The sequence below is a fragment of the Fukomys damarensis genome, unplaced genomic scaffold (genome assembly GCF_012274545.1).
Source record: "Fukomys damarensis isolate Sample0158 unplaced genomic scaffold, DMR_v1.0_HiC HiC_scaffold_5, whole genome shotgun sequence".
NCBI lineage: Eukaryota > Metazoa > Chordata > Mammalia > Rodentia > Bathyergidae > Fukomys > Fukomys damarensis.
In genome coordinates, this window is record NW_022900917.1 from 65,427,033 (window position 1) to 65,439,857 (window position 12,825).

Sequence of the window (12,825 nt, forward strand, 5' to 3'; positions counted from 1 at the left end):
AGCTCACCAGGCAACAGCCTCTGGATCACATCTATCTAAGAGCTGAGAATATTAATGAAAAGGGAAGATAGGATGTTCCAAAGGAGAAAGGAAGAGACAGACCCTGTATAACTCTGCTACTAACTAACGTGTGATACAGTCATTTAACGTCTCTAGCACCCAACCTGCTTGGCTTTAGTAATAAAAACTACACATGAACTTTTTGTAGAAACATACAAACTAAAGCTAATATGTAAAAAGTAATTAAAATTAACAAATAAAACTATTAAACAAATTATATAAAAGTTTGGGAGATTCTAAGGAAAGTAAAATCTACTTGGTACATAAAAATTCAAACAAATGAACCTGGGACACAAAATATGTAGCAATTTTGAGTTCCATCCCCAATACCAAAAAAAAAAGTAGCAATTTTTCAATATTTCTGACAAAAGACTGAAAAAAGAACTGTTACACAAATAAGAGTAATATAAAAAGTTCAGAGTGAAATGCAGCTATTTCTGCCACAATACAAATTTACAAAGACATTTTTAAAAGTTCAATGTTTCTGACCATTAAAGAAATGCAAACAAAACAAAAATGGAGATTCCATCTTACCCCAGAAAGGGCTGCCATCAAGAAATCAAATAACAAAAAAATGCTGGGGAGGATGTGAGGAAAAAGAAACCCTTGACATTTTTGGTAGGAATGTAAACTAGTGCAATTATTATGGAAATCAAAAAAAATAAAACTAGATGTTCCAGCTATCCACTTCTAGATATCTTCCTGAAAGAGTTAAAGATGTCATATTACATGCATATGTTAAAGACATGCATATCCATGTTTATATCAGCACAACCCGTAATAGGTAAAGCCTGGAAACTGCCTAGATGCCTAACAACAGATAAGATTGGTTAAAAGAAAATGTGTGATTTATCATAATGGGTACTACACTGTGCTATTAAAATGATATATTTCAGTCAGTAGGAAAGTAGATACACCTTGAGATCATGCTAAGTGAAATAAATCAGTCACACAAACCTAAAACATCACATGGTTTCTCTTATATGAGAAACCCAAACTATAAATACAGGGAAAAATAAATGATAAATAGCAGGAAGCACTGGATAGCTCTTTTGTAATTCTAAGATAACCAAGAGATGAAGGGAGCAGGATGGGAAAGGAAGGGGGATGTAAAAGAATTACAATGTGTTTATGTATATACACCAACTCCCCAGGATGACTGTAATCATTATGAACTGCAAACATAACAATAAAATTTTTTTAAAAAATGAAGTTACTTGCCCATAGGCAAAAATCTTCTTCATGTGCCTCTTCCAAATGATAGAAGGATGTAATCTTTTCTAGGTATTTGGGTGGGGTGGGATGAGATAAAGGAAAACAAGATGACTAAACAAAAGAATATTAGGATTGAAACCTGTATGAACATATATAAAAATAATGCACAGCAGAATAAACTATGACTAATTTAACTGTACATTCATATTACTGCACTTTTTCTGTGTGTATGTGTTGGAAACTGAACCTAAGGCCTTCAGTGTGAACCACAGCTCCAGCTCTCCTCTTTTTAAAACTGGGACAGGGTCTGGCTAAATCCAAATGTTGCCCATGTTGTGCATGCACTTGCAATCCTCCTGCATCAGCTTCCTAAAATCCTGGTATTACAGGTGTACCACATCCAACACAGGTTGTGCCTTATTTTAATTAAGAACCAAAATAGGCATAGTGAGGGAAATCATTCCTAATTTGCAAAAGAAACATATAATGGAAAGTATTAGACAAAGAAAGAGGCAAAATTTTGGTCAGAGCCCTTATTTTGCTTCTGATAGTTGCAATTTTTAATTGACTTATCAAAGATCGCTGACTTTTCAAAGTGACTGCTTCTATTATGGAGGGAAGAAGAGTGAACAAGTATGTAATTAGCTACAGTAGACTGAATGCATTTGGCTGCACATCACAGAAAATTCTGATTTAAAATGTCTTAAATATAAGAAAATGCACTATCTCACATACTGAGAAGTGTAGAGAGGGTAGCTTGAGAAATAGTTCCTTGGGTTCTAATCCATGCCTCTCTATGGTTTTCTTGACTCTCTCACCTTCTGGATATGGCTTTACCACAGGCTGGTAAAGAGTAGCTTTAGCAATTTTGGGCATCACATCCAGACATTAAAAACACTTAGGACAGAGATCACTTTTCTTTTCACAAGTCTTTCTCATGTAAAAATTATTCCCAGACACTTCTCTGATTTTTCAAATCACTCCTGCATTACACATCAATGCATACCTATTACCAGAAAAGAAATTATCCTGATTAGCTTAAATGAGTCAGGATTTTCTCCTGGGTGAGGAAATTATACAAACTTGAAATTGTTAGGATAAAGGGGTAATTGTGTTCTGTTGGTATAATCTATTCTACTCTGAACTTCAAATAAAAAAAAAGAAAGCACAAAACTACAAACTTCAGTGAAAGAAAGGAGGTAAATACTAGGTACAAAAGTAATTTAAAAAGCAGTCCTCAGATCTGTGGCACCCACAGTTGGGAGATGTGCTGTAAAGGAACATTTCTGAAGGTGAAGGAAATGTTCTATATTTTGACTGTTTTATATTCATTCTTCAAATCTCAATCAACAAGGTTGAATAGATGTGATAAAATTGTTGGGATTTTTTTTTTTAAAGATTCAGGACTTCAAGAGAATACAGTCCCTCTTTCAAGAGTCTACTCTAACATTATCAAACAGGCCTTTCCTGACTCCCTCATAAATAATCTCTGTGCTATATTTTTTGGTTTTCTTTTTTTTTGGTACCTGGGATTGAACTCCAGCCCTTGTGTTTGCAAGGCAGGCAGTGGAACCACTGAGCTAAATCCCCAGCCCATCTATGCTACATTTTGAGACACACACCCAATTAAAAATCTGTATCTTAAAAAAAAAATCTGTATCCATTAAATTTTTCATTATTATATTCCCTCAAATAGGTAAATATAATAAATTCACATTTTCTTTAAATTCTTCATATGACACAACATAGACTCTATTATTCTTTAGATCACTGAAGATTCCTAACATCCATGAAATAAAGGCAATCCTTGCTACCTAAATTATAAATTATATGATATTCAAATGATGGCTGCTATTCTCTAAATATAAAAGTTTTCTCAATGGCTTGCTAAATCCAATCAAAATGACTATCAGAGAAACACTAAGAATATTTTTTGCAAATACTAACCTCTGAGGACTCATTATTCATTTCCATATTAGAAGAAAGGAAATAAAGTAAATACAAAAGCAATATTCAAAGGCAAAATACAACATATCACTCAGGGAGCAATGTCCCCAGTGCCCTGCCATCACATGAGTATTTAGCTTAAGGAATAGACTGAGTGAAAGAGCAGATAACAAATAATTCTTTCAGGAACCTGATCTGTGGTACTTCCATCTGGGAGATTTGCTATAAAGGGCTATTTCCAGAGGTAAAGAAAGTGTGAAAGAAAACTCTCAGAATTTTATCATTACTCTTCTCTCTAAATATCTTAATGACTATTATTTATGAGTCTAAATAGAAATTCTAATATGTAGATTTTATACGACAAATTCTCAAATACATTCTGGGTTCCTGAAGCTAATCTAAATCTATTTAGGGAACATTTCAAATTGTGGTTTCTTCTATGCAGACTATTGAGAGCCATGAGATGGTGGCCTTCTTGAAATAGTCAGTCAACTATGCACAGTATATATATTTTTAGCTGATGTTATTAATGCATCTAATCAGTTTAAGTAGGAGAGATTATTCCAGATAATATGAGTGTGCATGACTCAATTATTTAGAGTGTGTTGGAAATAGGACTGAGGTCCCCCAGGAGGTTCTTATACTGTTCCACCCTGCTCATACTCTTCCCTTCCTAACAGTCAGCCACAGGATTTCAGACTTGCTTAGCTAGCAAGTGTGAAATACAACTTCTCGTAATAATCTTAATATGAATGTATGTTCATGCGTATATGTATTCTATTAGCTCTGTCTCTCTTGTTACAGTCTGAAGCCTAACTGATATACACCACAGTAAGGAATGCCAATTCAGAAATAATTAGACTTAATTAGGAAAAATAGTTTCTATTTATAAGTGTGCTCACCTAACCCTCTTTTTAAATTATAGTAGATCAAGGAGTGATATAACACTAAATTAAGACAGTGGCATAATACTAAACCATCTTCTAGTAGAAACTACTATTTTATGTAAGACCCAATGTTTATTACTGGAAGGACGATTAATTTATTTCTCTAGGCCGCAAAAAAGTCAGTCTGGAAAATTTTATTGGTGTACTCTACATCCTTTTTTTTTTTTCTTTTGGTACCGGGGATCAAAAAACCTTTTAATAAAGTAGAGATTCTTACTATAACTATGATAAGACAGAAAGAATAAGAAATTTCTCCTGTGTAAAGACTAAGTTTATTTTTATTTTTGCACTTAAAAGATTGCTGAGTGCTATTTAGAAATTAACTCTACATGCTGAAGTATAGAATACTTAATAGATGCAGTGCAACTCGATATATAACCAGCTCTTCTTTACTTCTGATCAAGCAAAATTCCCAGCAAGCCCCAGCAGTAGCAAAAGCAGCAGCCAGCAATTTATTGCAGTATAAAACTGTAGCTTTACATAACACTTACTTTCCCAGGAAGTCCCAAACAAACCCCCCTGATGATGCAGGGACAGAAACCTGTTGTGGCGGGCACAATTTGCAGGAGACTTGCTCTCTGAGAAACAGCATTGCCAAGGGCAAAGGTGGTACACATATAAACATAAAGACATCAAAACCTCAATAGAACAGGACCATGACAAGACAAATCAAAAGGTGATGAAACTCAAAATGATAAATTATTGACAGACATCCACACATAGAAAACAGTAGAATAGCAACACAAGAAGCAAATTGTTAGTAAGATACACAGCAGCCGCATACATGCACCTCAGTACTAAATATGAGGGGGAAAAAAAGTATGATATAATCTCAGCTATCTTTAGCATAGAATACACTCATTACCTCCTAGAATAAGCATAGCTCAATTTATAAAAAAGGGTATTCAAGGGCTAAGTGAAATGAAAATCTACCTTAGTTTCTAAGCAAACTATGATACAGCATATAGCCACTTTTGCTTAAGAAACTGTGTCAAATTGAGCAAAAAACTCTCATACAGGTAAGGAGTGTTCAAATAATAGTTTCCACTAAGTCTAAAATGAACATAACTAATTTTGGTAGTAGAGATTTTAAAATCCCATCCTATTAACTCTGGCTCAATTACTGTGTAATTTCAGGCATAATTTCTCTGGCTTCTGTTTTCCTCTTCTATAAAACACTGTGGCAGACCTCTTTCACAAATTATGATTCTATTGTATATTCAACATCTCAAACTACATTGCTTAGTAACGAATTACAAAGCTGACAGCAAAAACTGAGTTAAAAAAGCTTGGGTTTGCTTTTAGATTTGGGTTTTATAATCAAGAAACTTTGTTAAATCCTGAAACAATATTATAATGCTGTAGGATCGGAGGATAAAACTGTATAGAGTCACTTTGAATGTATAAAAAGCTATATTCTGTGAAAGAATAGATCATTTATAACTTCCTTAAATGCCAAACTGCTACAGTATTTGGTGTGCTTTGGATAAAAGCTATTTAGATATAGTAGGCATACTCCTATTTCTTATTCTCCATCATATCACATCTATTTCCAAAGAGAGTACTGGGGCCAAAAATGAATAAAAAAAGTTTCTCAAACAAGCTGCACAGAATATCAGGCCATAATTTCAAATGTAGACTTCTAATATTTTTTTTTTAAAGCCTAAAAACTGAAACTTTCTCAAGGAAATGCTTTTCTGAAATACACTTAGTAGGATATCAGTAATTAATCAAAAGTTTCATATTTACATAGCACTGCTGCTGATTTTCTGACCAAATAAAAGCAAAGAGAGGGCCAGGGATTTAGCTCAGTGGTGCTGCCACTTGCCTTGCCACCTGAGTTCAATCCCTGGTACCGCAAACAAACAAAAAAAAAGCAAAGAGAGGTATATATTATTTTAAGGATATAAGGAAGAATGTGCATGCCAGGCAAAGGACACAATGTAAGGAATAAGACAAAAAAATACATGTAATCTATAATCTTGATGTTTTGCTAACTTAAAATTCTGATTTATAGAATTTTATCCATTTTTTAAATCTGAAACTGGGGAATATGAATACATTGTTAACCCTATATAAAAACAAGGAAATGTGAGCAGATAATGAACCTGTTTTACATACTTTCAGTACAGTGAAGAACCATGAGAGTTTTGGTTTCTTGAAACCAAAATCCTATGGGTACAGAATAACAGGAAATGATAACTTTAAAAGAAAATATCATGTCTATCAGAAACCCCTAAAATTAAAAAAAATAGTGAACAAATTATGGGAGTAGCCTACTACTTCCAAACCTTCAAGAGAACAATAAATGATTTCTAAGAATCAATGCGCAAGGAACCACAAAGATAAATGACTATTTTCTGTCAGTCTTTCTAGAAAACATGGGTAATTAATGAAGTTCTAATGGAAAAGCTTTCTCTATGCACTTTTAAGTTTGCGTTAAATGGCATAAAAGAAGTTTAGATACATATCCTTGACATTTAGCATAAATAATAAAAAATGACAAAATTGTAAGACAGCTATCTGGCAGGATCTACCCAAATACAGCCTGCTCTGAATAATTCAAATTCAGAGCCACATAAAAATCACATTTGAGCCTCCTACATTATCCTTAAATGTCCCTCTTTCTTCTAATTTTGATTTATGTGCTGATGTAATAGCTTGTTTTTCCACATTATGAATTATAAAGCAAAAAACTTTATAGCCCAAAAAGAGTATCAGATGGTCAGCAAAAGAGATCTAGTCTAAACCATTATTACTTCTGTAAACTTGAGGACAATTACTCTTTATACACAAAAATAAATAATAAAAAGGCAAGTGGCTATTTGTATTCTCTATGAGCCAGTAGAAAATGTTTATTTCTTAATTAATACTTTCTTTTTTTCAATAATGCTGAAGTCTGCTGTTTTTCAATTTATTCCATTCTATATTTAGAGAATAAAACAAAGAATTTACACTGGTAATACAGAAATAGCAGGCATTCATGAACTTAAACTCAGAGGAAGATAATGCTAAAATTACTGTATCCTCAAAAATACATAGTTTTAATACCATACCTTAATTTTAGTAACCCAGAGAACCTCGTGCAGCTTTTCTTTCCTTACCTTTCCAACTCAGCTATCTTCTTATCTTTATCATTCTTCTCATTTTCTACCTCCTTCAAGATTTCCAATAGACGATCAACCTCTGACTGGGCCTTGCTGGATTCATCTTTGTACCTAGAAATCTCTCTCTCCAATTGCTGTATTCGGTCACTCATCTCTGGACTCGCTCTGGCTTCCAATGTTGCTTCATGTGCCTACAAGAAAAAGTGTTCAAAGTCCACCAGATACACATACAGTGGCAGTGAGCAATCCATGACCTAATGAACTATTTATATTACTATTTAAATAGCTATTATCAAATGTCTAATAGCTAATCTTTGATTTATAAGGGTTTTCTTTACTTAAGGATCATTCAGACAAGATCAGGAATAAATGTTGAATTATATTACAAATGAATTTGTTTTTTAAAATATTATATAGTTAAATATTATTAGCCAAAAATCATCAGAAGTTAGTGGAGGCTTTAGAGTTTTGTGAGATATACTGACAAGCCACTGACAAGTCCACCACTGATCTTGCTAAGATAGTATCAAAAGACACCACCAGATTCACTGATCTTACTACAGCTGGTAGTAATGCAAAGGCCTAATTCACAATAGACTCGCTGCCATTTCCATCCCTTATAAAGTAGGCTTCTTTATCAAATGCGTGAAGCATATTATCAACAACAAATAGAATAACACAGATACTGTAAATATGATGATATGAAAGCACAACTGGGTTAAGGAAATGGCTAACACCACACAAGTAACTCCAAAAAACAAGGGTTCAAACTTTCACAAGACAAACAAATGGAGTAAGAAATCAAGAAACATACTTAAAACAATGAAAAAAATTTTATTTAGAATCCTTTTGTAAAAGGAATCTAAAATCACAGATATGGGAGGAGGGGGTGAAGGGAGGGCAGGGGTAAGGGGAAAAAATGAGAATCAAGACTTGTCATGTAGAGGTACAAGATCACAACAATGAATGTAACTGTACTGTATCCCTAAAATGTACCAATAAACTCAATTAAAGCTGAAAAAAAAAAGAAATTAAAATCACAGATATGTTAGAATACAAAGCAATTTCAACAATTTAAAACTAATTTTTAACTTTTTAATTTTCCTCCTGAAACTCTAAAGCCATGCATATATAATGTATTTAATAAGAGGGAAAATCTAAGATATCAGATTTTTTCCTTCTTGAACAAGCAACAAAACATAATAAACGCCTAAATTTTTTTGCAAGAAATACTAAAAGGTTAAAGATATATTTTAGGAAATACTTCAAAAAACTCTGATGCAAAGCACCCTGAGTAAATAGAAATCATTTATATAAACTGACCTAAATGCTTTGCGAAAGTAATAACTATACTTTTAAGATTAAATGTTTCTACCAAGTCACTTTCTTTAAAACTTCATTCCTGGTGGGGGAAAAATTTATCTCTCTTTAATACTGGCTTTCCTAACCATGAACTTACTTGTGAAATATGTATGAAGAAACAAAAACTATGCAAGTTTGGAAGGTAAAAAGAGATCATCACTCTGTACTGTTGTCCAACGTCTAAAATCAGCTATTGCACACTGTTTTGCCAGTTTTGGAATTAAAGATAGGAGGTAAGTTCTGGTGCCAGTTAATATTTCATGGGAAGGAGAATGCTATAGACAATTTTTTAAAACAGTATGTCTAACAGAAAAGGAGGAAAAACAGTATGAGGAATAATGAGAGCAGGAGCTACTTTATAGAAAGCTGACCATATTTATATACCAAGCTGGGAAAAAAAGTATAAAAAGAAAGATACTGAAGGTGGAAACAAAAGCAGGAATAGATGAGAAATCTCCAATATCCACAAAGAAAAGAGGTGATGAAGGAGGCAACAAAAGGCTTAAAAGTAAGGGACACAAAAAACAACTATGTAACAAACCTGAAAGCAGCTGCTATTCAATAACTGCCAGTGAGATAACCCTGATTTACAATTTGTTACACATGAATTTTTTATAATTCTACAAATATAACTACTGTTCATTAGTGTCCTAGGCATTCATACATGCCAGTGTGTCTCACCTTGGTATGAGGAGGTTTACTGCAACCCTACCCTACCCTGGTGCTCTCTAATGCGCACTTCCATCACACCCTTTGATTTGCTACAATCTCCTACCTGTGAATCTACTTTTCCGAAGACTACACATACCATGAGATAAAGAGACAGGTTTGTCCTATTTGCCACTATATCCTCAGTGTCCACCCATGCTAATCCACAGAATAGAAACTCAACTATTTCTTGGACAAATACATATGCACAAAGCAGTGGGATAGTTAAATTGAAAACAGACCATAAAACTTAAATAGTTTGGAAAAAAGAATAACTTAAAGAGGAGGAAAATTACCAGTATATATAAGTGCAAGTTTAAATGTAGCCCACTAGATCATCCAGAGTATCAAATGACAAACTTTAAGGATAAATCAAGTTAGAAAGAAATCAAAGATATTATGAACTTTCTCTTACTAATTGTACAACAAATTCTATACCACAGAAGTGTACATCTATTCTTTGGGCTCTAACATGAAATTCTATGAATATTAAGCCATTTAAATATCTTTGCAAGTTTATAAAAATAGTATAAACTTGGGTCAGGGATTTAGATCAGTGGTTCTGCTGCCTGCCTCGCAAGTACCAGGTTCCAAGTTCGATCCCCAGTACCAGAATAATAATAAGAAGAACTCTAAAAAAGAGGTATTTTCCAAATCACTGTTATAAACATTCCTTTAAAATTTCTAAATAGTGAAATGACAATTAACTCAAGATGTAAGTCTGTCTTGCCTCAATATAAAACATGCTATAACATCAATATGAAAGAAATTTTCTAGAGGTATTAAATTTCATGGCTGAATTTTCCTGTTTTTCTACCCCTTAAATATTAATTGTCCATTAATCTGAGGTTTGCTTTTAGAGTATCAGGAAGTCAAAGCCATTCAGAAGCAAAAACTGCAACTTAAATAATTACAGTATCTGTATAAAATGCCATATCTGGACATAAAAATGTGACTAACAATCCATGATACTCCTTAAAATACTTTTTCTAAAAAGGCTAAGCTTTCCAACCTTAGGAGCTGCTCTATGAGAAACTGTCCACTTTCTACATTATTAAAATTTCAATACACATACATTGAAGGCAAGGATTTTGTTTTTGTGCATTTCATATTTGTCACACTAAGACATAAACAATTATAGAATGCCAATTAATCTTATCTGTGTACACATCATTTTCACATTATATTTAATGAGAAAGGAAAAACTAAGATGGAATCTTAATAAGCAATAAAACCCATCTTGTCTCTTAAAATGATTTTTAAAATACATTAAAGGAATAAATACGTATACTGAAGAAAACTGATGCAAAATACATTGACAAAAGAGAGAGTTCACGTAAATTGGGCTAAAGGCTTTATGGAAACAATAGCAATATTTTCAAGATTAAGTCCCTTAACAATTTCTTCTGTCTCAGGTTTAATCTGGTGAAAAGATAGGTAATAAGCATGGCCTTTTAAGGAGATTCGTTGGTAGGCATGGATTTTAAGTGTGTTGGCAAAATTCTACCCTAAATTAGTATAGTTTAAAAAATACAACATGGTAAAATCAAAAGGAAAGAGAAGAAGCAACCAATGAATTAATAAACAAAGCAAACAGAAAAAATGCAAATCTCTTACAATGTTTGGGGGAGAATTTTGATTTTATAGAAACTTTCTTCCTTTTATTCACCCCAAAATATTTCAGGAGTCGACAAAAAAATCTAGGCATTTGAGAAGAGACAGAAGAAGGGGTCAGGGAGTTTTCCTTTCTTTTTTTTTTCCTGCAAGACCTTGTGCTTATGAAGCAGGCAGCAGAACCACTGAGCTAAATCCCCATCCCAGTTTTACTTTTTGTAATTTAAAAAAGTCTTTGTTGCCTAGAATTGCTTTTGCTATTCTAGGTCTCTTCTGGTTCCAAATGAATTTTTGGGTTGTTTTCTCAAGTTCTATGAAATATGCTGTTGGAATTAAAATTGGGATTGCACTGAATCTATATAGCAGTTTTGGAAGTACAGCCATTCTATGTTGGTTCTTCCTACCCAGGAGGAAGGGATGTCTTTCCATTTTCTGATATTCTCTTCAAAAGTATCTCATGCAAAGATATAGAAGAATATACGAACCAGCCTTTATGATACCTTGTAGAGAAGTGACTCATTGGCTTAAATAAGTGGCTAAACATGATTTCAGGATACTATGGGTAGTTAGAAAAGTTGGAGAAGAGAAGAAAAAGTAGAAGAAAATGGTTTATGTATAAGATAAGCAAGCAATGAATGGTAAAAGGTCAGAAAGAAGTTATTTTAAAAGCTCATGTAAAAAACAAGAGTCTAGAAACAGATATTTAAAAGTATTTAGCATTTTTAAAAATTCTCATGATTCAAAGATTGAGTTTGTACCTTCTCCTTAATAATCTTGAGGGTTAACAGCTCATGTTGAAGAAACATATACCAAAATTCTGGTGTAGGATATGAAATGTTATGACATAAATGGGTCAAAAAAGACTTCAATTATCTTCACTACCTCAAGGCCAGTAATTCCCAACTTTCAAAATTTCAGTGTTAAGAATATCCTTTTGAATAAATATAAATTAGAACACTAACCTTGTACTACTAATGATTTTCAGGAGGAAAAAACATGTCAAATAATATCTATAGATTTGTACTATTATCTACAAATAAGCTATAAACCAAAAAAAGTCAACTAATAGAGGAAAGAGAACAAAATTTTAGGTGTAGTAAGTTGCTAAAAATACTTGCAGGGCGTGGGGGTGAGAACACACAGGTAAAGAAAGGGAGTAAATGAAGATATGGTGGCACGCTCCTAGAGGCTGAAGGCTTGTGAAGCACAGCAGGACCCCAGCTCTGTGTGTATGAGAGAAAGAGGGAGGGATGGAAGGAGGGAGAACAATAATCCAACCTTCTTGGAGTAGGGCATAAGTAGTTTAATACAAAAATATCAGCAATGAATCTAAATGAAAAGGTATAAATGTCTAGAATAAAACACAAGAAAATATGAGAAATGACTAGAAGCATAATAAAGCAGCAACCCGCCTCTTCAATATTTTTATCATAAATCTAAATATAAAGGCTTAAATATGAGACCACCTAAGTGATTACAAAAGTATCAAGTTACAGATTTGAAATAAACTATAGAAAAAGAATGTGAGATTGTCATATGAAGGGGAGTTTAAAAATTAACATTACACCTGATAGTGTAATTACCTTTTAAGATTTATAATTCTAAATATATCCTGACAATGTCATCTTCAATATTTACATATGAAATAGAAAATTACTTCCACCGTTCTAGTGAAGAACAAAAACAGAGGCAACTATAAAATTGGAACTCTTATAACTGGAATCCTTGGCCAGGTGTGGTGGTGCACGCCTGTAATCCCAGCACTTGGGAGGCTGAGGCAGGAGGATCGCTGTGAGTTCAAGACCAGCCTGGGCTACATAGTGAGTTCCAGGTCAGTCTCAACTACACAGTCTCAAAAAAACAAA

General features: G+C 33.4%; 1 protein-coding gene across 10 annotated transcripts in view; it reads right to left on the reverse strand.

The window, feature by feature from the left end:
- The window catches only part of Erc1 (ELKS/RAB6-interacting/CAST family member 1), a 445,074-nt gene that overhangs the window by 249,583 nt on the left and 182,666 nt on the right, over positions 1 to 12,825 (reverse strand). For all 10 annotated transcript variants that reach the window (XM_010630417.2, XM_019208387.2, XM_019208386.2 and 7 more), the window contains one exon: positions 7,274 to 7,467. In XM_010630417.2, the coding sequence (XP_010628719.1) occupies positions 7,274 to 7,467 (194 nt within the window). The remainder of the gene's footprint in view (positions 1 to 7,273; positions 7,468 to 12,825) is intronic.